The 27,945-nt window shown below is 53.4% G+C and overlaps 1 protein-coding gene across 1 annotated transcript; it reads right to left on the bottom strand.

Annotated features, from left to right (window-relative positions):
• On the bottom strand, positions 1 to 27,945 carry sh3bp5lb (SH3-binding domain protein 5-like, b; the record flags this gene model as incomplete). Its single annotated transcript, XM_055630675.1, is given in 6 exon segments — positions 1 to 645; positions 847 to 1,020; positions 5,591 to 5,752; positions 7,117 to 7,245; positions 11,755 to 11,817; positions 27,616 to 27,945. Coding segments are annotated over 6 exon segments (1,272 nt in total), but the record flags the coding sequence as incomplete, so codon positions are not given.

The following is a 27,945-nucleotide window of genomic DNA, read 5'->3' as shown; positions in this document are numbered from 1 at the left end:
CCTGAGCCTGGGCCCTGGGGAGTGTAGCCGGGGCCTGAGCCTGGGCCTGGGCCTACCTGGGGAGTGTAGCCGGGGCCTGAGCCGGGGCCTGGGCCTACCTGGGGAGTGTAACCGTGGCCTGAGCCTGGGCCTGGGCCTTCCTGGGGAGTGTAACCGGGGCCTGAGCCTGGGCAGTGTAGCCGGGGCCTGAGCCTGGGCCTGGGCTTGGGCCTGGGCCTGGGCCTGGGTGGGCTACAAGCTGACACTGCGATGGTGCCCACAGAGGAAGGCGTTACGGGGTGATAGGGCGGACTCTGGCTCGGGCTCGTCGCTGTCCAGGCTGGCCACGTCCGACATCTCCTCCAGATGCTCCACCGAGTCGAACTTCTGTAGGTCAGAGGCGATGGTCTGGAAGCTGAGGACGGACAGGGTGTCAGAGGCAGGGCCATCGTTCCCTGGCGGAGCCAGGCCTGACGTCCCCTCCTCCTCCGTGTAGGCCGGGCTGGCCTCCGCCCCCACCGGCGAGGATCGGCGAACCGCCAGGCGTTGGAGGCGGCGCGCGTGGATCTGCTCGCTGATCTGTTCCAGGTTCCTCAACGCCACAGAGTAACGAGTCTTAATCTGAGCTACATGTCTCTCTAACGCTGTCACACGTGCCTTGTGCTCCTGAAGAGAGGGAGAGAGAGAGAGAGATGTGTGAGAGAGGGGGGAGAGAGAGAAAGAGAGGGGGAGAGGGGGGAGAGAGAAGAGAGAGGGGGAGAGGGAGAGAGGGGGGGGTGAGAGGGGGGGGGGGGGAGGGGGTGAGAGAGAGAGGGGTGTGAGAGAGGGGTGTGAGAGAGGGGGTAGGGGCAGGGGTGCTGACTTTACCTCCAGCATCTGGTTGAACTGGGCCTTGAGCTCGAAGTAGGGCTTCGACTTGAGGATGAGCCTCTTGAGGGCCTTCTGGAGCTGCTGCACGCGTGCCTCGGCCTGCTGGCACTGCTGCGTGACCCGCTGGTGCTCCCGCTCGCCCCGTAGACGCTCCTCCTCTGCCTCGTTCACCTGGGTACGGGGGAAAAGGGTGAGGAGCCATCTCCGTGGACACCGGGCCCAAAGCCTGCCCACGGGACATAAAGCCTTCCCACAGGGCCCAAACTGCCCACAGGGCCTGAAGCCTGCCCACTGGGCCAAAGCTCTGCCCACCGACCACAGGGCCCAAAGCCTGCCCACAGGCACCACCCACAGGGCCTGAAGCCTGCCCACTGGGCCCAAACTCTGTCCACCACCCACAGGGCCCAAAGCCTGCCCACAGGCACCACCCACGGGGCCTGAAGCCTCTCCATGGGGCCCAACTCTGTCCACCACCCACAGGGCCCAAAGCCTGCCCACAGGCACCACCCATGGGGCCTGAAGCCTGCCCACTGGGCCCAAACTCTGTCCACCACCCACAGGGCCCAAAGCCTGCCCACGGGCATCAAATGCTGCCTACACCCACACCCACCCTGCACCCACCCTACACCCACACCCAGCACCCACACCCACCCTACACCCACACCCACCGTACACCCACACCCACCCTACACCCACACCCACCCTACACCACACCCACCCTACACCCACACCCACCCCGCACCCACACCCACCGTACACCCACACCCAGCCTACACCCCACACCCACCCTACACCCACAACCACCCTACACCCACACCCCACCTACACCCACACCCACCCTACACCCACACCCACCCTACACCCACACCCACCCTGCACACCACACCCACCCGTACACCCACACCCACCCTACACCCACACCCCACCCTACACCCACCCTACACCCACACCCACCCTGCACCCCACACCCACCGTACACCCACCCTACACACCCCACACCCCTACACCCACACCCACCCTACACCCACAACACACCCACCCTACCAACCCACCCTACACCCACACCCACCCTACACCCACACCCACACCCACCCTACACCCACACTACACCCACCCTACACCCACACCCACCCTACACCCCCCCCCACACCCACACACCCACCCTACACCCCACACCCACCCACACCCACACCCCCCCCCACACCACCCCACACCCACACACCCACCCTACACCTACACCCACCCCACACCACCTACAGCACCCACCCTACACCCACACCCCCCACCCTACACCCACACCCAGCACACACCCTACACCCCCACCCTACACCCCACCACACACCACCCTACACCCACCCACACACCCCACCCACACCCACCCTACACCCACACCCACCCTACACCCACCCCACACCCCACCCACCCACCACCACACCCACACCCACACACCCCCCTACACCCACCCCACACACCACACCCACCCTACACCCACCCACCTACACCACCACCCCACCCTACACCCACACCACACCCCACCCCACCCCCACACTACACCCACCCTACCCACACACCACACCCACCCACACCCACCCCACACACCCACACACCCACCCCCCACCCACCCCCACCCCCACACCCACCCTACACCCTACACCCACACCCACCCTACACACCCACACCCACCCTACACCCACACCACCCTACACCACACACACCACCCTACACCCAGCACCCACACCACACCCCCCCACACCCACTACACCCACCCTACACCCTACACACCCCACTACACCCCCACCCACCCTACACCACACAGCACCCACCCACACCCACCCACCACACACCACACACCACCCTACACCCACCCCCACCCTACACCCACCCTACACCCACACCCACCCTACACCCACACCCACCCTACACCCACACCCACCCTACACCCACCCCCTACACCCACCCTGCACCCACACACACACCCCACACCCACACCCACCCTACACCCTACACCCACACCCACCCTACACACACCCTACACACACACCCAGCACCCACACCCACCCACACCCACACCCAGCACCCACCCTACACCCACACCCACCCACACCCCACCCCTACACCCACACCCACCCCACACCCACTACACCCACACACACCCTACACCCACACCCACCCTACACCCACACCCACCCCTACACCCACACCCACACCCCACACCCACCCCACCCACACCCACACCCACCCCCACACCCACCCCACACACACCCCCACCCCCACCCACCCACACCCACACACACCCTACACCCAACACCCACCCTACACCCACCCCACACCCACACACCACACCCACCCTACCCCAGCCACCCCCCACCAAACACCACACCCACACCCACACCTACACCCACACCCACACCCACACCCACACACCCACCCTACACCCACACCCACCCCACCCCCCACTACACCCACACCCACACCCTACACCCACACCCACCCTACACCCACACCCACCCTACACCCACCTACACCCACACCCACCCTACACCCACCCTACACCCACCCTACACCCACACACCCACCCCCCCACCCACCACACCCCCTACACCCACACCCACCCCACACCCACCCTACACACACACCCACCCTACACCCACACACCCACCCACACCCCCCAGCATACACACCCCCACACACCCACACACACACACACACACACACACCCACACCCACACCCACACCCACACCCACACCCACACCCACACCCACACCCACACCCACAACCCCCCACACCCACCCCCACACCCACCCCACCACACACACACCCACACACACCCACACCGACACCGACACACCCACACCGACACCGACACCCACACCGACACCGACACCGACACCGACACCGACACCCCCACCCACACCCACACCCACACCCACCCCACACCCACACCCACCCAGCACCCACACCCACCCTACACCCACACCCCACCCTACACACCACACACCACTCTACACCCACCCCCCCTCTACACCCACACCCACCACCCCACCACCCACACCCACCCAGCACCCACACCCACCCTACACCCACCCTACACCCACACCCACCCTACACCCCACCACCCACACCCACACCCACCCTACCCCACACACCCACCACCCACCCACCCTACACCCACACCCACCCACCCACCCACACCCACACTACACCCCTACACCCACCCCACCCCACCCACCTACACACACACCCCCCCCACACCCACCACACCACCCACACACCACACCCCACACACACCCACACCCACCTACACCCACCCCACACCCACCCACACCCACACACCCACACCCCCACCCACACACACACACCCACACACACACCCACCCCACCCCCACCCCCACACCCACCCTACACCCACACCCACCCCCACCCTACCCACCACCCACACCACACACACCCACCCCACACCCACACCCACACACCACCCCCCACCACACACCCCACCCACACCCACCCCCAACACCCACCCCACCCTACACCCACACCCACCACACCCTACACCCACCCTACACCACACCCACCCACACCCACACACCCACACCCACCCCCACCCACACACCCACACCCACCCACACCACACCCACACACATCACCACAAACACACACCCACCCACACCCACACCCACCCTACACCCCCTACACCCACCCTACACCCACACCACCCTACACCCACCCCACCCACCCTACACCCACCCTACACCCACACCCACCCTACACCCACACCCACCCTACACCCACCCCCCCACCACACCCACCCACACCCACACCAACCCACACACACCCACCCTACACCACACACCCCCCCACACCACCCTACACCCACACCCACCCTACACCCACACCCACCCTACACCCACACCCACCCCACACCCACCCTACACCCACACTACACCCACCCACACCCACCCCACACCCACCCTACACCCACACCCACCCCTACACCCACCCTACACCCACACTACACCCCACCCTACCACCCACACCACCCTACACCAGCACCCACCCACACCACACCCTACCTACACCCCACCCTACACACACACACACCCTACACCCACACCACACACCCACCTACACCCACCCTACACCCACACCCACCCTACACCCACACCCACCCCACACCCACCCTACACCCACACCTACACCCACACCCACCCTACACCCACCCTACACCCACACCCAGCACCCACCCTACACCCACCCTACACCCACCCACACCCACCCTACACCCACCCTACACCCACACCCCACCCTACACCCACCCTACACCCACACCCCACACCCACCCTACACCCACCCTACACCACACCCACACCCACCCACACCCAGCACCCCCCTACACCCACCCTACACCCACCCTACACCCACACCTACACCACCACACCCACCCTACACCCACCCTACACCCAGCACCCACCCTACACCCACCCTACACCCACACACCCACCCTACACCCACCCCCCACCCATACACCCACACCCACCCTACACCCACCCTACACCCAGCACCCACCCTACACCCACCCTACACCCACACCCCACCCTACACCCACCCACCCACCCCCTACACCCACCCTGCACCCAGCACCCACCCTACACCCTGGTCCCCAGCACCCAGCCAGCCAGCCCTGTGCGCGTGCGTGCGTGCGTGCGGGTGGGTAGATGGTGAGGGGTGCTGGGCATGCGTTACCTTGGAGGTCGCGTGGTTCAGCATCTCCTGCCAGGTGGGGTCGAGACGGTTGGTGTCGGCCATCAGCCCCTGTTCAGCCACGTACACCATCTCCCGGGCAGCGTTGTGCATGCTCACTGCCCTCTCGTAGCGCAGAGCGGCCTACTGCGTCTCCTGCTGGGCCTAACACACACGGGCGGCGGGGGGGGGGGGGGGGGGGGGGGGGGTTAGAGTGGCTGGGGCAATCCTACATGGGAACGGAACTGGATCTTACTGAGAGTAAGCATGCAGGTACAAGCAGGCATCGAAGAAAGCTAATGGCAAGATGTTTTACATCTTGAGAAGATGTTTGCAAGAGAGAGTTAGATTTATCTCTTGGCACTAGAGGAATCGATGGATATGGGGAAAATGCAGGAACGGGGTACAGATTTTAGATGATCAGCCACAATCATGCCACAAGGCTCGGTGCTGGGACCCCAGTTATTTACAATACACATGAACGATATAGACGAGGGAATTAAATGTGACATCTCCAAGTTTGCAGATGACACAAAGCTGGGCGGCAGTGTGAGCCGTGAGGAGGATGCTATGAGAATGCAGGGTGACTTGGATAGGTTGGGTGAGTGGGCAGATGCAGTATAATGTGGATAAAGGTGAGGTTATCCACTCTAGTGGCAAGAACAGGAAGAACAGATTAGTGTTAGCTAACTAACTAACTCGGTGCAGGGACCGCAGCTATTTACAATATACACCACACCTGGAGTATTGTGTGCAGTTTTGGTCCCCAATTTGAGGAAGGACATTCTTGCTATTGAGGGAGTGCACAGTAGGTTCACCAGGTTAATTCCCGGGATGGCGGGACTGTCATATGATGAAAGAATGGGTCGACCGGGCTTGTACACTCTGGACAGTTTACAAGGATGCTAGGGACGTTAGTGTTAAAGCCACCAGTGAGTAGGCCCCAACCCCAGGTAGAGTTAAAGCCACCAGTGAGAAGGCCCCAAACCCAGGTAGAGTTAAAGCCACCAGTGAGAAGGCCCCAACCCCAGGTAGTTAAAGCCACCAGTGAGAAGGCCCCAACCCCAGGTAGAGTTAAAGCCACCAGTGAGAAGGCCCCAACCCCAGGGAGAGTTAAAGCCACCAGTGAGAAGGCCCCAACCCCAGGTAGAGTTAAAGCCACCAGTGAGAAGGCCCCAACCCCAGGTAGTTAAAGCCTCCAGTGAGTGGGCCCCAACCCCAGCAAAGTTAAAGCCCCCAGTGAGTAGGCCCCAACCCCAGGTAGTTAAAGCCACCAGTGAGTGGGCCCCAACCCCCCAGGTAGAGTTAAAGCCTCCAGTGAGTAGGCCCCAACCCCAGGTAGTTAAAGCCACCAGTGAGTAGGCCCCAACCCCAGGTAGAGTTAAAGCCTCCAGTGAGTAGGCCCCAACCCCAGTAAAGTTAAAGCCCCCAGTGAGTAGGCCCCAACCCCAGGTAGAGTTAAAGCCTCTGGGGAGAAGGCCCCAACCCCAGGGAGAGCTCTAAGCGGGTACCCCATCCTCACCCCTCACCTCCTTGGCCTGTCGTCGAGCCTCGTAGTATGGCCTGGCCTTCTCGATGCAGTTGCCCAGCTGAGAGCCCTGGGCGTTCAGCTTCCTCGCCGACTCTGACAGAATCTTCCGGTACATGCTCCTGGCATCCTTAGTGTTTTAACCATAAATAATATGATCAATCATTCACAATAAAATGTACAGTACAAAATAAATTAAAGCAAAACCCACCACCATAGTACAGATCAAGCAATTATCCCAACATCAGTCTGGAGAAGGGTCTCGACTTGAAACGTCACCCATTCCTTCTCTCCACAGATGCTGCCTGTCCCGCTGAGCCTGAACAAGGGTCTCGACCTGAAACGTCACCCATTCCTTCTCTCCACAGATGCTGCCTGTCCCGCTGAGCCTGAAGGAGGGTCTCGACCCGAAACGTCACCCATTCCTTCTCTCCACAGATGCTGCCTGTCCCACTGAGCCTGAAGAAACGTCACCCATTCCTTCTCTCCACAGATGCTGCCTGTCCCGCTGAGTTCAAGTTAAGTCTAGTCACATTTATTTATATAGCACATTTAGAAAACAACTCTCGTTGGCCAAAGTGCTTTACATTTGTTATAAGAATAGTACAAACAAACAAACAAACAAACTACATACATATAGCCCTCGCTCAGAGGACGTCAGGAAAGGCTTGGGAGAACAGATACATTTTTAGTCTAGACTTAGAGGAGTCGATGGAGGGGGCAGTTCTGATGGGAAGGGGGATGCTGTTCCACAGCCTAGGGGCTGCAACCGCAAAGGTGCGGTCGCCCCTGAGCTTATGCCTAGACCGTGGGATATTCAGCAACCCCAAGTCGGCCGATCTGAGGGACCTGGAGATGGAGTGGTGGGTGAGAAGACTTTTAACGTAGGTAGGGTGCAAGCCCTTTGAGGGCTTTGTAGACAAAGAGGAGGGTCTTGAAATGTATTCGAAACCGCACAGGGAGCCAGTGGAGAGAGGCCAGGATCGGGATTACTCCAGCATTTTGTGACTACCTTCCATTTAAACCAGCATCTGCAGTTCCTTCCCACACATACTAAATAAACTAGTGTACAACTTATTGAGCATGTATTCCACCGCCCCCGGAAATCCCCCAGGGTGCCCATGGAGAGCGCGTAGTCCCTCTCTAACACCACCGGGGCGTGGACGCAACCCCCCGTAAAGGGGTAGGAGACCGGCTCGGGCAGAGCACTCCACCGCCTGGAGCCGTGACGCGTGGATGGCCAACTTGGCCAGGCCCAGGGGTAACCCAACCAGGACCAGTGAAGAAAGCTCATGGAATGTTGGCCTTCATAACAAGAGGATTTCAGTATAGGAGTAAAGAGGTTCTACTGCAGTTGTACAGGGCTCTGGTGAGACCACATCTGGAGTATTGTGTACGGTTTTGGTCTCCTAATTTGAGGAAGGACATCCTTGTGATTGAGGCAGTGCAGCGTAGGTTCACGAGATTGATCCCTGGGATGGCGGGACTGTCATATGAGGAAAGATTGAAAAGACTAGGCTTCTATTCACTGGAGTTTAGAAGGATGAGGGGGATCTTATAGAAACTTATAAAATTATAAAAGGACTGGACAAGCTAGATGCAGGTAAAATGTTCCCAATGTTGGGCGAGTCCAGAACCAGGGGCCACACACAGTCTTAGAATAAAGGGGAGGTCATTTAAGACTGAGGTGAGAAAAACCTTTTTCACCCAGAGAGTTGTGAATTTGTGGAATTCCCTGCCACAGAGGCAGTGGAGGCCAAATCACTGGATGGATTTAAGAGAGAGTTAGATAGAGCTCCAGGGGCTAGAGGAGTCAAGGGATATGGGAAGAAGGCAGGCACGGGTTATTGATAGGGGACGCTCAGCCATGATCACAATGAATGGCGGTGCTGGCTCGAAGGGCCGAATGGCCTCCTGCTGCACCTATTTTCTGTTTCTATGACATCTTCAGCCCTCTACCCTCTCCCCTACGCACATGGTGTCCAAAGATGAGGATGGTGGGGTGTGAAGTGCAGCCAGAAGGCAAAGGAGAAGTCCCTTTATATATTGGACCAGGGGCTGCAACCTCACACACCCCATGTACACTTGGTACACAGATTCTCCCAGCCCGCAACAGTAGCAGGCGGCTGGCGAGACTGTGAATAGGGAGAGAAACAGATTGCAGGGGACTCCTCGATGCAGTACCCCCACCCCAGAGGGGGAGACCCCTGCGTAGAGAGACCCCCACCAAATGTTCTTGGTTTCCTGCAACAATACGATCAGTACGCGGTGCACAGCTCCGACAGCGGACAACAGGTGCAGGAGGAGGCCATTCGGCCCTTCGAGCCAGCACCGCCATTCACTGTGATCACGGCTGATCATCCACAATCCTACCCCGTTCCTTCCTTCTCCCCATATCCGCTATCTTTCAGAGCCCTATCTAACTCTCTCTTGAAAGCATCCAGGGAATTGACTTCTGAGTATCCACTGCCCTCTGAGGGAATTCCACAGATTCACAATTCTCTGGGTGAAAAAGTTTTTTGTCATCTCCGTTTTAAATGGCTTACCCCTTATTCTTAAACTGTGTGGCCCCTGGTTTTGGACTCCCCCAAGCAGTCTTTGATCGTGTTTCTAGTCTGTATTTTTGTTTGTTTTGGATAAAAGCATTTTGTATTAAAAGGGGAAATTCAGAGATGGCACGGTGGGGCAGCGGTAGAGTTGCTGCCTCACAGCGCCAGAGACCCGGGTTCGATCCTGACTTTGGGCGCTGTCTGTACGGAGTTTGTACGTTCTCCCCGTGACCTGCGTGGGTTTTCTCCGGGTGCTCCGGTTTCCTCCCACACTCCAAAGGCGTGCAGGTTTGTAGGCTAATTGGCTTCGGTGAAAATTGTAAACTGTGTAGGATAATGTTCGTGAGCGGGGATCGCTGATCGGCGCGGACATGGAGGGCCGAAGGGCCTGTTTTCTGCGCTGTATCTCCAAAGCTTAACGGCATTCAAAGACCATAGACTGTGCTGTCATAGTGCAGGAATGAACTGCAGATGCTGGTTTACACCGAAGAAAGATGTAACAAAATGCTGGAGTGACTCAGAGGGAGAGGCAGCATCTCTGGAGAAAAGGGATGGGTGACGTTTCCCATTGAATTGGAAACTTCACCCATTCCTTCTCTCCAGTGATGCTGCCTGCCCCACTGAGTTACTCCAGCATTTTGTGTCTCTCTTGAGTGTGCCGACAATTCAATGGTACAGGGTACACGTGACATTGCACTGCAGTTGTACAGGGTCTTGGTGAGACCACACCTGGAGTATTGTGTACAGTTTTGGTCTCCTAATCTGAGGAAAGACATTATTGCCATAGAGGATTTGAGTATAGGAGCAGGGAGGTTCTACCGCAGTTTTACAGGGTCTTGGTGAGACCACACCTGGAGTATTGCGTACAGTTTTGGTCTCCTAATCTGAGGAAAGACATTCTTGCTATAGAGGGAGTACAGAGAAGGTTCACCAGACTGATTCCTGGGATATCAGGACTTTCATATGAAGAAAGACTGGATAGACTCGGCTTGTACTCGCTAGAATTTAGCAGATTGAGGGGGGATCTTATAGAAACTTACAAAATTCTTAAGGGGTTGGACAGGCTAGATGCAGGAAGATTATTCCCGATGTTGGGGAAGTCCAGAACAAGGGGTCACAGTTTAAGGATAGAGGGGAAATCCTTTAAGACCGAGATGAGAAGAACATTTTTCACACAGAGAGTGGTGAATCTCTGGAACTCTCTGCCACAGAATGTAGTTGAGGCCAGTTCATTGGCTATATTTAAGAGGGAGTTAGATGTGGCCCTTGTGGCTAAAGGGATCAGGGGGTATGGGGAGAAGGCAGGGATGGGATACTGAGTTGGATGATCAGCCATGATCATATTGAATGGCGTTGCAGGCTCGAAGGGCCGAATGGCCTACTCCTGCACCTATTGTCTATGTATCTATGTACCAAGGTACAGTGAAAAGCTTTTGTTGCGTGCTATCCAGTCAGCAGAAAGACGATACATGATTATAATCGAGCCGTTCACAGTGCACAGATACAGGATAAGGGAATAACGTTTGCTGGCTGTGGGAGTGGGGGTTTAAGAGTGTGGAGCGATTGTAATATGTGATGGTAGATCTGCTTCTGTGGCTAGCGCACAAACGGTCGGCTGTGTTGGGTAGCATCTTGGAAGCGATCATGTGGGACTCTGAAGCTGGAGAGTGTTGCAGGTTTAGTGTAGTTTAGTTTACAGATACAGCGTGGAAACAGGCCCTTCGGCCCACCGAGTCCGTGCCGACCAGCAATCCCCGCACACTAACACTACCCTACACACACTAGGGACAGTTTACAATTACACCAAGCCAATTAACCCTACAAACCTGCACGTCTTTGGAGTGTGGGAGGAAACCGAAGATGTCGGAGAAAACCCACGCAGGTCATGGGGAGAAGGTACAAACTCCGTACAGACAGCACCCATAGTCGGGATGGAACCCGGGACTCTGGAGTTGCATTCGCTGTAAGGCAGCAACTCTACCGCTGCGCCACCGTGACTGCCCCTAAAGATGGGGGAGAGGAGAGCAATGAAGCTTCATGTTGGAGTGGGGGGTGGGGGGGGGGGGGGGGGGAAGATGGGGTGTACTTACATCCAGCTGGAGCTCCAATTTATTGATCTCTGCACTGGCCAGGTTCAGCTGCTCCAGCTCCTCCTGTAGACAGGACAGCACAGTGAAGTCAGTGTCCAGTGGGTCAAATACACACTCACATGCACACACACACACATACACTCACAGATACACACACACACACTCAGACAAGATCACACATAGAGGTACACACACATACGCACAGGAACATGCACACACACACACACACAGATACACACACACAGGAACACAGATACACACACACAGAAACATGCACACACACACTCAAACACACACACATGCGCACACACACACATACACTCACAGATACACACACACAGGAACATGCACACACACAGTCAAACACACAGGAACATGCGCACACACACACACACACACACACACACACACTCACTCACAGATACACACACACACAGGAACATGCACACACACACTCAAACACACAGGAACATGCACACATACACACACACACACACACTCACTCACAGATACACACACACACACTCAGACAAGATCACACATAGAGGTACACACACATACGCACAGGAACATGCACACACACACTCTCACTCAGACAAGATCACACACACACACAGATACACACACACACACTCAGACAAGATCACACACACACAGGTACACACACACTCAGACACACAGCACCAGGCACGTACACACACACACACACAACACACAGGTACACACACACACACACACACAACATGCACACAACCAAACACACATACACACATTTAAACAAGAGCACACACACACACACTCAAATACACACACACACTGACAAGGGCACACACACACTCAAACACACAGGCACACATTCAGATGAGAGTACATACACATTCAAACACACATGTACACACACACACACACCGGCAGGGACAAAGGTGCACATGCTCACAAACTGGCAAGAGCACACACACACACACACACACACGCGCAGGCAGATACGGACATGGACACACATGTATGCGGACACACACGCTAACACGCACACACCCCGGGTGCAGTGTGTTACAGGCTGCCTCCATTATTGACGGCACCACAGCGCGCTCCAGCACACACCGTCTAACTGGCAGTGTGTACCACAGGGGTGGGGAATCACCCCTCCCCCCTCCCCACCGGCCCACCCAGGGCAGTGTGTACCACAGGGGCTGGGGAATCACCCCCCCACCCCAGAATCGCACCCCCCCCCCCCCCACACAGCACAGTCCGCATACACCACATGCATGCGGACTGAGCGGAGATGTTCAACGTAACGATCGCCGAGCCTGCGCTTGGTCTCGCCGATGTAGAGCAGTTGACACCTGGAACAGCGGATACAGTAGATGAGGTTGGAGGAGGTGCAGGTGAACCTCTGCCTCACCTGGAAAGACTGTCGGGGTCCTTAGACGGAGACGAGGGGGGGAGGTAAAGGGACAAGTGTTGCATCTCCTGGGGTTACAGGGGAAAGTCATCGTTGATTATGTTGCTGGCCTTGCCGAGGCAGCGTGAGATACTCCTCTCACTCTCATGAATCTATTCTCTCTCCAGTGATTCAGAACCCTCGTTGGCTTTGTTCATTTGGTGCAGTTGTTTTTGATGTATTTTTTAATCCCCCATCTCCTCTCCTATCCTGGTTCAGTTCAGACTGATTCCTGGGATGTCAGGACTTTCATATGAAGAAAGACTGGATAGACTCGGCTTGTACACGCTAGAATTTAGCAGATTGAGGGGGGGTCTTATAGAAACGTACAAAATTCTTAAGGGGTTGGACGGGCCAGATGCAGGAAAATTGTTCCCGATGCTGGGGAAGTCCAGAACAAGGGGTCACACAGTTTAAGGATAAGGGGGAAATCTTTTAGGACCGAAATGAAAAAAACATTTTTTTTCACACAGAAAGTGGTGAATCTATGGAATTCTCTGCCACAGAAGGTAGTTGAGGCCACAGTTCATTGGCTATATTTAAGAGGGAGTTAGATGTGGCCCTTGTGACTAAAGGGATCAGGGGGTATGGAGAGAAGGCAGGGATGGGATACTGAGTTGGATGATCAGCCATGATCACATTGAATGGCGGCGCAGAATCGAAGGGCTGAATGGCCTCTACTCCTGCACCTATTGTCTATGTTTCTATGTTTTTGTTCATTTTTGTTGCGTGCTATCCAGTCAGCAGAAAGACTACACATGATTACAATCGAGCCGTCCACAGTGTATGGATACAGGATAGAGGGAATAACGTTTAGATATTATGGCACATCGGAAACAGGCCCTTCGGCCCCCCGAGTTCCCACCGACCAGCGATCCCTGAACATTAACACTATCCTACACACACTAGGGACAATTTTGTACATTAATACCAAGCCTATTAACCTACAAACCTGTACGTCTTTGGAGTGTAGGAGGAAACTGGAAGATCCTGGAGAAAACCCACGCAGGTCACGGGGGGAACGTACAAAGGGTGGTGGGTGTATGGCAGGGACTGTCGCAACTTTTAAGAAACAGTTCGACAGTTATATGGATAGTCCGTCTTAACCTACCTGATCTCCCGGTGGCTCAGCACTTCAACTCCCCCTCCCATTCCCACACTGACCTTTCTGTCCTGGGCCTCCTCCGTTGTCAGAGTGAGGCCCAGCGCAAATTGGAGGAACAACACCTCATATTTCGCTTGGGTAGTTTACACCCCAGACGTACGAACATTGACTTCTCTAACTTCAGATAGCCCTTGCTTTCCCTCTCTCTCCATCCCCTTCCCCCTTCTCCCACTAGTCTTACTGTCTCCGACTACATTCTATCTCTGTCCCACCCCCTCCCCTGACATGTGAACCTCTGCCTCTCCTTCTTCCCCTGAAGAATGGTCTCGACCCAAAACGTCACCCATTCCTTCTCTCCAGAGATGCTGCCTCATTCGCTGGGTCTGAAGAAGGGTCTCGACCCGAAACGTCACCCATTCCTTCTCTCCAGAGATGCTGCCTGTCCCGCTGGGTCTGAAGAAGGGTCTCAACCCAAAACGTCGCTCATTCCTTCTCTCCAGAGATGCTGCCTCACCCGCTGGGTCTGAAGAAGGGTCTCGACCCAAAACGTCACCCATTCCTTCTCTCCAGAGATGCTGCCTCACCCGCTGAGTTACTCCAGCATTCTGTGTCTACCTTCGATTTAAACCAGCATCTGCTGCTCTTTCTTACACATGGATAGGACAGGTTTGGAGGGATATGGACCAAACGCGGGCAGGTGGGACTAATGTAGATGGAACACATTGATCGGTGTAGGCAGGTTGGGCTGAAGGGCCTGAATCCTCACGGCATGACACTGTGACTTGGTGACATTTGACTTTGTAAACCAGCATCTGCAGTTCCTTGTGTCTTCGAGCTACAGATGCAGATCGGATTAGGGCCAGCCAACACCATGTGACCAGATATATGGTGGGAAGGGCTGAGACTGATAAGGACTAAATGGGACTAGCCCAAGATGCCAACTTGGCCGGCATAGTGAAGCTGGGCTCAAGGGCCTGTTTCCATGTAGTATTTCCCAATGACAGAAAGGTGGGGAGGAGAGTCGAGAGAGGGGGAGGAGGGGGCAGGGGGAGAAGGGGAAGAGAGGGTAGGAGAGGAGGGAGTGAGGGGCAGGGAGGGAGGGTAGAGCGGGGCAGGGAGAAGGGGGAGAGAGGGGCAGGGGAAGAGAGGGAAAGAGGGGCAGGGGGAAGAGAGGGAGGAGGGGGGCAGGGAGAAGGGGGGAGAGTGGGGTGGAGGGGAAGAGGGGGGCAGGGGGGAAAGGGGAAGAGAGGGGAGAAGGGGCAGGGAGAAGAAGAAGGGGCAGAGGGGGAGAGAGAGGAGGGGGGAGAGAAAGACGGGGCAGGGAGAAGGGGAAGAGAGGGGCAGGGGAGGAGGGAGAGAGGTACAGGGAGGCAGGGAGGAGGGGCAGGGAGAGCAGCCTTGCAACATCGCTTGCTGCACTAAATGTTTCACCATTAATTTAATGGTTGATGTGACAGAGGAGTTGAGTAACATCTGTGATTTTTGACAAGGTTAACTGAAAGCTGAGCAAGGGATAAACAGCCTGAGTCAAGGGGTTGATGCTGAGCAGAGTGAAGCGGGTTTTTTTTTAACTGTGAACCACTCTCCAATTTTGAAGAGCTGTCCTTCAGTTTGTCAAATCACCCTTCAAATGACCAAACATCACCCATTCCTTCTCTCCAGAGATGCTGCCTTACCCGCCGAGTTACTCCAGCATTTTTTGTCTGTCTGCGGTTTAAACCAGCATCTGCAGTTCCATCTGACCCCTCAGCTCAGTTCAATTTATTGTCACGTGTACCGAGGTACAGTGAAAGGTTTTTAAGAAGGAACTGCAGATGCTGGAAAATCGCTGGAGAAACTCAGCGGGTGCAGCAGCATCTATGGAGCGAAGGAAATAGGCAACGTTTCATAGAAACATAGAAAATAGGTGCAGGAGTAGGCCATTCGGCCCTTCAAGCCTGCACCACCATTCAATATGATCATGGCTGATCATCCAACTCAGTATCCTGTACCTGCCTTCTCTCCATACCCCCTGATCCCTTTAGCCACAAGGGCCACATCTAACTCCCTCTTAAATATAGCCAATGAACTGTGGCCTCAACTACCTTCTGTGGCACAGAATTCCACAGATTCACCACTCTCTGTGTGAAAAATGTTTTCCTCATCTCGGTCCTAAAAGATTTCCCCCTTATCCTTAAACTGTGTGACCTCTTGTCCTGGACTTCCCCAACATCGGGAACAATCTTCCTACATCTAGCCTGCCCAACCCCTTAAGAATTTTGTAAGTTTCTATAAGATCCCCCGTCAGTCGTCTAAATTCTAGCGAGTACAAGCCGAGTCTATCCAGTCTTTCTTCATATGAAAGTCCTGCCATCCCAGGAATCAGTCTGCTATCGGGCGGAAACGTTGCCTTTTTCCTTCGCTCCATAGATGCTGCTGCACCTGCTGAGTTTCTCCAGCTTTTTTGTGTACCGAGGTACAGTGAAAAGTTTGTTGTTGTTGCGTGCCTTCCCGTCAGCGGGAAGACGACACATGATTACAATTGAGCCATGGTGTCGCAAGGAACCGCAGAAGCTGGTTTCAAAGCTGGAGTGACTCAGCGGGTCAGCCAACATCTCTGGAGAAAAGGAACTGGTGACGGATTGGGTCGAGACCCTTCTTCAGACAGATACAGGGTGCAGGGGATACCTTTTCTCTGTCGGGTCTCCGTTGTCGTTGGGGCCTAGCTCCGTGGAGCGGCCTCCAACCGGAACGACCTGGGGCTCCAGTCGCGGAGCTGCGGACTGCTCACCATCGCGGAGCTGGCCGAGTTCGGAGCAGGAGGAGCTGTGGTGGCGCGCTGCTGCGGAGCTTCGGAGGCTCCAACCGCAGGTCAGGTGGACAGTGACTCCGGGAGCCCGCGAGTGCAGAAACCAAATTTCGTTTGAACCTCTGGGTTCAAATGACAACAAATAAAGTGTTTGTATAGTATTGTTTGGCGCACGATAAGGTCAGTAAAGTCCGATTAATGATAGTCCGAGGGTCTCCAATGTGGTAAATGGGAGGCCAGGATCGCTCTCTAGTTGGTGATAGAATGTTTCAGTTGCCTGATAACAGCCGGGAAGAAACTGTGAAGGGTCTGTCCCCACTTGGGTGTCACGCAGATGGCGCTCGCTAAGATTTCGTACATCCCAAAATCCTGGGGCGGCATGTGCGGCCGCACGTTACCGCCGACGTCACCACGCACCCGTCATGCGCACCATGCGTAAATGATGTTGTGTAAATGACGCCCAGGTGGGACTGGCCCTTAAGATCGACAGAATGCTGGAGTAACTGAGTTGATGTGACAGGAGTTTAGAAACATCTCCGATCTTTGACAAGGCAGCATCTCTGGAGAGAAGGAATGGGTGACGTTTCGGGTCGAGACCCTTCTTCAGACTGAGAGTCAGGGGAGAGGGAGACGAGAGACATGGAGACAGATTAGGAGACAGGATGCATATTACATCATAGTTACATAGCCTACTCAACCTCTCCCGATAGCTCACACCCTCTAGTCCTGGCAACATCCTCGGTGAGACCACACCTGGAGTATTGCGTACAGTTTTGGTCTCCTAATCTGAGGAAATACATTCTTGCCATAGAGGATTTGAGTATAGGAGCAGGGAGGTTCTACTGCAGTTGTACAGGGTCTTGGTCAGACCACACCTGGAGTATTGCGTACAGTTTTGGTCTCCTAATCTGAGGAAAGACATTCTTGCCATAGAGGGAGTACAGAGAAGGTTCACCAGACTGATTCCTGGGATGGCAGGACTTTCATATGAAGAAAGACTGGATAGACTCGGCTTGTACTCGCTAGAATTTAGAAGATTGAGGGGGAGATCTTATGGAAACTTACAAAATTCTTAAGCGGTTGGACAGGCTAGATGCAGGAAGATTGTTCCCGATGTTGGGGAAGTCCAGGACAAGGGGTCACCGTTTAAGGATACGAGGGAAATCTTTTAGGACCGAGATGAGAAAATCATTTTTCACACAGAGAGTGGTGAATCTGTGGAATTCTCTGCCACAGAAGGTAGTTGAGGCCACAGTTCATTGGCTATATTTAAGAGGGAGTTAGATGTGGCCCTTGTGGCCAAAGGGATCAGGGGGTATGGAGAGAAGGCAGGGATGGGATACCGAGTTGGATGAACAGCCATGATCATATTGAATGGCGGTGCAGGCTCGAAGGGCCGAATGGCCTACTCCTGCACCTATTTTCTATGTACCTCTTGCCCAGGGGAGAGGGGAGATGAGGGAGTGGCCGGGGGTGAGACTGGTCCTTGATTAGGCTGCTGGCCTTGCCGAGGCAGCATGGGGTGTAGACGGTATCGATGAGTTAAACTTTGGAAAGAACAACAGTGGAAATCTATGATTTGAATGAAGGAGGGAACTGATCTAAAAGCTCTGCTCTGCCCAGCAGGCAAAGAATCTGCGATTTCTGCAAACCACAAAAGGGTGATCCACACATTTATGTTCTGCTGACAGATGTTAATTTGTACTTCATTGTTTCTGCTATATTGCCAGGTATTTAAATAATGCACCAATGGATAATGTATAATTCATCTCCCCTGAAATCTGTTGTCCCCTTTAGGATAATTATCATGTTTCATTCTGTCAACAACTTCCACTTATATAATGCAGAGGAGAGCATCAAAGTCCTTCACGCTGCAGAGTCCATCAACCAAATCAGGCATCATGTCGCACAAGGTGATTGTAGGAAGTGCAGACAAACTTACTTCAAGAGGCTTATTCATTCTAGTTTTAGAGATACAGCGCGGAAACAGGCCCTTCAGCCCACACCGACCAGCGATCCCCGCACATTGATACTGCCCTACACACACCGGGGACAATTTACAGTGGGTGGCACAGCAGTAGATTTGCTGCCTTATAGTGGCGGACACCACGGTTCGATACCGACATCGGGCGCTGTCTGTACGGAGTTTGCACGTTCTCACCGTGGGTTTTCTCCGCGGTCTCCCATTTCCTCCCACACTCCAAAGACGTACAGGTTTGTAGATTTATTATTGCCATGTAGTACCCACATGGCAATAACAATTTGGAGAATCCTATCTGAACTGCTGGAGGATGCCTTAACCTGTGTGACCTCTCTTTGTGTAACTTGCTTAGGGTATCACGTTCTGAGGGGATTTAATCTATACAACCACTGATCTGACACAGAAGGTATACTACCAACTGATCCATTGACTATAGTTACCCAACCAGATGCAACTAAATTTAAAGTAGCTCTTTCTTCCCAATAACCCTTTCTGGCTTAAGCCCTCCCTTCACCACCTCCAGTTTAAATTCCATTTGGAATATTTTGGAGGACCAAGAACAAGAAGAACCAAGAACCAAGCTTGGTACATGTAAGAATTGTCCCTAGTGGGTGTAGGATTGTGTTAGTGTGCGGGGATCGCTGGTCGGCGCGGGCCCGGTGGGCTGAAGGGCCTGTTTCCGTGCTGTATCTCTAAACTAAACCAAACCAATTAGCCTACATCCCAGTACGTCTTTGGAGTGTGGTAGGAAACCGAAGCACACAGGGGAAACCCACGGGGAGAAGGTACAAACTCCGTACAGACAGCACCCGTAGTCAGGATGGAACCCGGGTCTCGGGCGCCGTGAGGCAGCAACTCTACCGCTGCGCCACCGTGACGCCCTGTGGTGGAGGATTAGTCACAAGAACGGCAGAGCTGGTCGGAAGAGCCACACGAGTGTCGGAAAGGGTCGCTCCTATTCCATAAACCAAGGTGCAGTTGGCCTCTGAGCAAGATGGACCCATGCTACTATTCGGATAGTATGCTACACCAGGCAATCCCCATCAACAGAAGATAGACACAAAATGCTGGAACAACTCAGCGGGACAGGCAGCATCTCTGGAGAGAAGGAATGGGTGATGTTTCGGGTCGGGACCCCAAACATCACCCATTCCTTCTTCTCCACAGACGCTGCCTGTCCCGCTGAGTTACTCCAGCATTTTGTGTCTGTCTGCCTTTGATTTATCCAGCTTCTACAGTTGTTTCCTACACCTGTTCAAAAACTGGACAAGTTTGAAAGGCCTAAATGTATTCGATACCCCCTAGGTAAAGAAATTCCTCCTCACTTCCATTCGAAAGGTACGTCCTTTTATTCTGAGGCTGTGCCCTCTGGTCCTAGACTCTCCCACTAGTGGATACATCCTCTCCACATCCACCCTATCCAGGGCTTTCATTACTCGGTGGGTTTGAACACTCCACATGATCAATGCTCAGGGGAGTAGTTTAGTTTAGTTTAGAGATACAGCAAACAACAAGGCCCACAGCCCACCGAGTCCGCGCCAACCAGCGATCCCCGCACATTAACACTTGGGATCATTTTACATTCATTCCAAGGAGGATTCTCCTGAACTTGTACAGGTGCACAGTAGAGAGCATGCTGACCGGTTGCATCGTGGCTTGGTTCGGCAATTTGAACATCCAGGAGCGGAGGAGACCACAAAACGTTGTGACCACTGCCCAGTCCATCACCGGCTCTGACCTCCCCACCATCGAAGGGATCTATCGCAGTCGCTGCCTCAAAATGGCAGCCAGCATCATCAAAGACCCCAACACCATCCTGGCCACACACTCATCTCCCTGCTACCATCGGGAAGAAGGTACAGGAGCCTGAAATCTGTACGGTCCAGGTTCAGGAACAGCTTCTTCCCTACAGCCACCAGGCTATTAAACACTACAACAAATAAGCTCTGAACTACAAGAGTCTATTATTATGATTGCACTATACTTGCTATTTATTGAGTATGTGTGAATGGGTATATATAACAAACCATATAACCATATAACAATTACAGCACGGAAACAGGCCATCTCGGCCCTTCTAGTCCGTGCCGAACACTTATTCTCCCCTAGTCCCATACACCTACACTCAGGCCATAACCCTCCATTCCTTTCCCGTCCATATACCTATCCAATTTATTTTTAAATTATAAAATCGAACCTGCCTCCGCCACTTTCACTGGAAGCTCATTCCACACAGCTACCACTCTCCGAGTAAAGAAATTCCCCCTCATGTTACCCCTAAACTTCTGTCCCTTAATTCTCAAGTCATGTCCTCTTGTTTGAATCTTCCCTATTCTCAATGGGAAAAGCTTGTCCACGTCAACTCTGTCTATCCCTCTCATCATTTTAAAGACCTCTATCAAGTCCCCCCTTAACCTTCTGCGCTCCAGAGAATAAAGCCCTAACTTGTTCAACCTTTCTCTGTAACTTAGTTGTTGAAACCCAGGCAACATTCTAGTAAATCTCCCCTGTACTCTCTCTATTTTGTTGACATCCTTCCTATAACTAGGCGACCAAAATTGTACACCATACTCCAGAATTGGCCTCACCAATGCCTTGTACAATTTTAACATTACATCCCAACTTCTATACTCAATGCTCTGATATATACACACAGAACTTTTTTCTTCTCCAGTTATGTATTATGTTGACATATTCTGTTGTGCTGCAGCAGGTAAGAATTTCATTGTCCTATCTGGGACACATGACAATAAAACTCTCTTGACTTGACTCTTTTAACCTACAAACCTGCACGTCTTTGGAGTGTGGGATGAAACCAAAGGTTTCGGAGAAAACCACGCAGGCCACGTGGAGAACGTGCAAACTCGGTACAGACAGCGCCTGTAGTCAAGATCGTACCCGGGTCTCTGGCGCAGTGAGGCAGCAGCTCTAACTCTGCCCCACCGTGCCACCTGCAGTAGATGCACCTTCCCTGGGATCGCAACCTGCCCAGAGATGAAGGGCGAGGGAATTGCGGATTTTTTAGCCCCAGGGGATCGCAGCCGGAGTTCCCGTCCACAGCTGTTCAAAAATAAAACCACAATCCTTCCGCTGCCACAAGGTCAGAACATTCACTAATGACTGCTCGGTATTTATAACTCCTCAGGATAATGGATCTGCCTCCTTAACCTTCACCAGAAGGACGGTAATGTTCGAGGTGGGAGATCAGTGGAAGAGTTTGGAAGAATGAGGTGGGGGAAACAACCTCATTGAAACGTACAGAATAATGAAAGGCTTGGATGGAGTGGATGTGGAGTGGATGTTTCCACCAGTGCGGGAATCTAGGACTAGAGGTCAGAGCCTCAGAATTAAAGGATGTTCTTTTGGGAAGGAGGTGAGGAGAAATATCTTTAGTCAGAGGGTGGTGAATCTGGGGAATTTAGTTTAGTTTACAGTTCAGTTTAGAGATACAGCGCGTAATCAGGCCCTTCGGCCCACCGGGGTCCTCGCCGACCAGCGATCCCCGAACATTAACACGATCCTACACCCACTGGGCACAATTTTTACATTTACACCAAGCCAATTGACCTACAAACCTGCACCTCTTTGGAGTGTGGGAGGAAATCGAAGGTCTCGGAGGAAACCCATGTAGGTCACGGGGAGAACGTACAAACTCCGTACAGACAGCACCCGTAGTCGGGATCGAACCCGGGTCTCCGGCGCTGTAAGGCAGCAACTCTACCGCTGCGCCACCGTGACGTTAAACGTTGGGGACTACCTCCTCCGGCAGCTTGTTCCGTACACCCACCACCCTTTCTGTGAGAAAGTTACCCCTCGGATTCCTATTAAATCTATTTCCCCTTCACCGTAAACCCATGCCCTCTGGTCCTTGATTCCCCTGCTCTGGGCAAGAGACTCTGCATCCACTTGATGTATTCCCCTCATGATTTCTCCTGTACTCCGAGGAGTCCCAGCCTACTCGACCTCTCCCAATAGCTCACACCCTCTGGCCCTGGCAACACCCTGGTAAATCTTCTCTGCGCCCTTTCCAGCTTTCACATCCTCGTCAATCCTCTCTGTGCCCTTTCCAGCGTTGGTGAATCTGTGGAATTCTTTGCCGCAGAAGGCCGTGGAGGACAAGTCAGTGGATAATTTTCAAGGCTGAGGTAGATAGGTTCTTGGTTAGTGCGGGTGTCGGAGGTTACGGGGGAGAAGGCAGGAGATTCAAGTTCAAGTTCAAGTGAGTTTATTGTCATGTGTCCCTGATAGGACAATGAAATTCTTGCTTTGCTTCAGCACAACAGAACATAGTAGGCATTTACTACAAAACACATGAATAAATAAACTAATAAAGTGCAAATAACAAATAATGTGTTATTAATAATCAGAGTTTTGTCCAAGCCAGGTTTAATAGCCTGATGGCTGTGGGGAAGTAGCTATTCCTGAACCTGGTTGTTACAGTCTTCAGGCTCCTGTACCTTCTACCTGAAGGTAGCGGGGAGATGAGTGTGTGGCCAGGATGGTGTGGGTCTTTGATGATACTGCCAGCCTTTTTGAGGCAGCGACTGCGATAAATCCCCTCGATGGAAGGAAGGTCAGAGCCGATGATGGACTGGGCAGTGTTTACTACTTTTTGTAGTCTCTTCCTCTCCAGGGGTTAGGAGGGAGAGATAGATCGGCCATGATTGAATGGCGGAGTAGACCGGATGGGCCGAATGGCCTCATTCTACTCCTATCACCTGTGACAACATCTTTCCTGTAACATGGTGAACGAGTTCTCTCATGATTCAGACGACACAGGAACACATCGCCATTCTTAGGGCGCACTGGGCCATAACTCATCAACACTCGCTCCCATCCCATCCACCTACCCTCTCTGTGCAGTTTACAGTACATTCTCCATTCCTGATTATTTTTCTCTTGAACTACCATTTTAATTTGTGTGTGAAGTGATTGTACTGTCTGATTTGGCTGGATAGCATGTAGACAAAGCCTTTCACTGGATCTTGTTACACGCTAGGAACAATGAACCAATATAATCACCCAACAAACAGCTAACAATGGCCTGTTTCCTTTATCATCATGACTTTTTTGTGCACATCTTTCATTCATTGTCCTATCTATGGGGGAGTCCAGAACCAGGAACCAGCGTAGGTTTACAAAGTTAATTCCCGGCGGGACTGTCATATGCTGAGAGAATGGAGCGGCTGGGCTTGTACACTCTGGAGTTTAGAAGGATGAGAGGAGATCTCATTGAAACATGTAAGATTGTTAAGGGCTTGGACACGCTAGAGGCAGGAAACATGTTCCCGATGTTGGGGGAGTCCAGAACCAGGGGCCACACACAGTCTAAGAATAAGGGGTAAGCCATTTAGAACAGAGACGAGGAAACACTTTTTCTCACAGAGAGTTGGGAGTCTGTGGAATTCTCTGCCTCAGAGGGCGATGGAGGCCGGTTCTCTGGATACTTTCAAGAAAGAGCTAGATAGGGCTCTTAAAGGATAGGGTCCCTCTCTCTCTCTCTCTCTCTCCATCCCTCTCCCCTCTCTCTCTCCCTATACCTCCCTCTCTCCGTCTCTCCCTCTCTCCCCATCTCTCTCTCCCTCCCTCTCTATCTCCATCTCCCTCTCCTTTCTCTCTCTGTCTACCTCTCTTTTTCCTCTTTCTCTCTCTCCCCCCCCCCCTCTTTTCTCTCTCTCTCTCCCCCTCCTCTCTCTCTCCCTCCCTCCCTCCCTCTCTCTCTCTCCTCTCTCTCTCTCTCTCTCTCCTTTCCAACTTACGATTCCCAGGAGGGAAATTGATCTGCCAACATTCCCGATGTTAGGGGAGTCCAGAACCAGGGGCCACACACAGTTTAAGAATAAGGGGCAAGCTATTTAGAACGGAGACGAGGAAACACTTTTTCTCACAGAGAGTTGTGAGTCTGTGGAATTCTCTGCCTCAGAGAGCGGTGGAGGCCGGTTCTCTGGATGCTTTCAAGAGAGAGCTAGATAGGGCTCTTAAAGATAGCGGAGTCAGGGGATATGGGGAGAAGGCAGGAACGGGGTACTGATTGTGGATGATCAGCCACGATCACATTGAATGGCGGTACTGGCTTGATGGGCCGAATGGCCTCCTCCTGCACCTATTGTCTATTTCTCTACATTATCGTCTATATCTCTCGTTTCTTGCTCCCGTGACTTTCAGTCTGAAGAAGGGTCTTGACCCAAAACGTCACCTGTTCGTTCTCTCCAGAGATGCTGCCTGTCCTGCTGAGTCTCTCCAGAGATGCTGCCTGTCCTGCTGAGTCACTCCAGCTTCTTGTGTCTGTCTTCGGTTGATCCCAGCATATGTAGTTCCTTCCCACACAAACCAATATTAATTTTATGTACAAGCGATTCCTATATTGCAGCCATTCCGAGAACAGAAATTGATCCTTCACCAGAATTCATAAATTGCTGCCCAACAAATGAATTAAGAGAAATAATAAAATTAAGGTGGGGACAAGTAAAGAGGCGTAACGGTAGAGTTGCTGCCTCACGGCGCCAGAGACCCAAGTTCGATCCCGACTACGGATGCTGTCAATAGACAATAGACACTAGGTGCAGGAGGAAGCCATTCAGCCCTTTGAGCCAGCACCACCATTCATTGTGATCATGGCTGATCATCCCCAATCAGTACCCCGTTCCTGCCTTCTCCCCATATCCCCTGACTCCGCTGTTTTTAACAGCCCTATCTAGCTCTCTCTTGAAAGTATCCAGAGAACCTGCCTCCACCGCCCTCTGCGGCAGAGAATTCCACAGACTCACCACTCTCTGTGAGAAAAAGTGTTTCCTCGTCTCCGTTCTAAATGGCTTACTCCTGATTCTTAAACTGTGTGGCCCCAGGTTCTGGACTCCCCCAACATTGGGAACATGTTTCCTGCCTCTAGTGTGTCCAAGCCCTTAACAATCTTAAATCTTTCAATGAGATACCCTGTCATCCTTCTGAACTCCAGAGTGTACAAGCCCAGCCGCTCCATTCTCTCAGCGTGTGACAGTCCCGCCATCACGGGAATTAACCTTGTAAACCTACGCTGCACTCCCCCAATAGCAAGAATGTCCTTCCTCAAATTAGGGGGCCAAAACTGCACACTCCAGGTGTGGTCTCACTAGGGCTCTGTACAACTGCAGAAGGACCTCTTTGCTCCTATATTTGTTTCCTCGACACAGGGTTTGTACGTTCGCCCCGTGACCTGCGTGGGTTTTCTCCGGGTGCTCCGGTTTCCTCCCACACTCCAAAGACGTACAGGTTTGTAGGTTAAGTGGCCTCTGTTGAGTCAAACCCCACAGTGACGGGGCTCCAGGGGTAAGTGGACTGACTGACACTTTTACACGCACCCCCTTCACGCACACGCCCCTCACACACATCAATGTACACACACCCACAGGCATCCTTCACACACATATATGTACACACACTCTTCATATAAGCACACCCTACACATGTCCATACACTTCACACACATATATACCCTCACAGGTACACATACACATGCATAAATATATAGAAGATAGACACAAAAAGCTGGAGTAGCTCAGTGGGCCAGGCAGCGTCTCTGGAGAGAAGGAATAGGTCACCTTTCAAAACATCACCTACTTCTCTCCTGAGATGCTGTCTGACCCACTGAGTTACCCCAGCTTTTTGTTTATTTTCAGTTGAAACCAGCTTCTGCAGTTCGTTCCTTCCTCTCTCTCTCCCTCTCTCTACACATCACAAACTTCACACACATATGTACACACCCTTTATACATTAATGTACACACAACCTTCATACATACAGATGCACATATATATATATATACATAGAAAGGGAATGGGGAGCCACCCCCAGCCCCAGTGTCGTCTCTCTCTCCCAGTATTCTCTCTCTCTCCCAGTGTTGTCTCTCTCTCCCAGTGTCGTCTCTCTCTCCCAGTGTCGTCTCTCTCTCCCAGTGTTGTCGTGTCGTCTCTCTCCCAGTGTCGTCTCTCTCTCTCCCAGTGTCGTCTCTCTCTCCCAGTGTTGTCTCTCTCTCTCTCTCCCAGTGTCTCTCTCTCTCTCTCCTCTCTCTGTGTTGTCTCTCTCTCCCAGTGTTGTCTCTCTCTCCCCAGTGTTGTCTCTCAGTGTTCTCTCTCCCAGTGTTGCCTCTCCCAGTGTTGTCTCTCTCCCATTGTTGTCTCTCTCCCAGTGTTGTCTCTCTCTCCCAGTGTTGTCTCTCTCTCCCAGTGTTGTCTCTCTCTCCCAGTGTTGTCTCTCTCCCAGTGTTGTCCCTCTCCCAGTTGTCTCTCTCTCCCAGTGTTGTCTCTCCCAGTGTTGTCTCTCTCTCCCAGTGTTGTCTCTCTCTCCCAGTGTTGTCTCTCTCTCCCAGTGTTGCCTCTCTCTCCCAGTGTTGTCTCTCCCAGTGTTTAAGAGGGAACTGCAGATGCTGGAGAATCAGACTGAAGAAGGGTTTCGGCCCGAAACGTTGACCTATTTCCTTCGCTCCATAGATGCTGCTGCACCCGCTGAGTTTCTCCAGCTTTTTTGTGTAACCTTTGTCTCTCCCAGTGTTGTCTCTCCCAGCCTCTCACCTGGATGCGGGGGTCCAGCTCCTCCTCGTCCTCCCGGTCTTCTTTGCCGCTGTCGCTGCCGTCGCTCTGGGCCTCAGGCCTCACTACCCCCTGGGCCTCAGGCTTTACTGCCCCCTGGGCCTCAGGCCTCACTACTACCCCCTGGGCCTCAGGCTTTACTACTGCACCCTGGGCCTCAGGCTTTACTGCCCCCTGGGCCTCAGGCCTCACTACTACCCCCTGGGCCTCAGGCTTTACTACCCCCTGGGCCTCAGGCCTCACTACCCCCTGGGCCTCAGGCTTCACGACTCCCCGGGCCTCAGGCCTCACTACCGCCCTGGGCCTCAGGCT

This window comes from Leucoraja erinacea, unplaced genomic scaffold, assembly GCF_028641065.1.
Source record: "Leucoraja erinacea ecotype New England unplaced genomic scaffold, Leri_hhj_1 Leri_498S, whole genome shotgun sequence".
Taxonomy (NCBI): Eukaryota; Metazoa; Chordata; class Chondrichthyes; order Rajiformes; family Rajidae; genus Leucoraja; species Leucoraja erinaceus.
The sequence above is the reverse complement of the archived record's forward strand: the minus strand, read 5'-3'. Positions and strand labels throughout refer to the sequence as shown.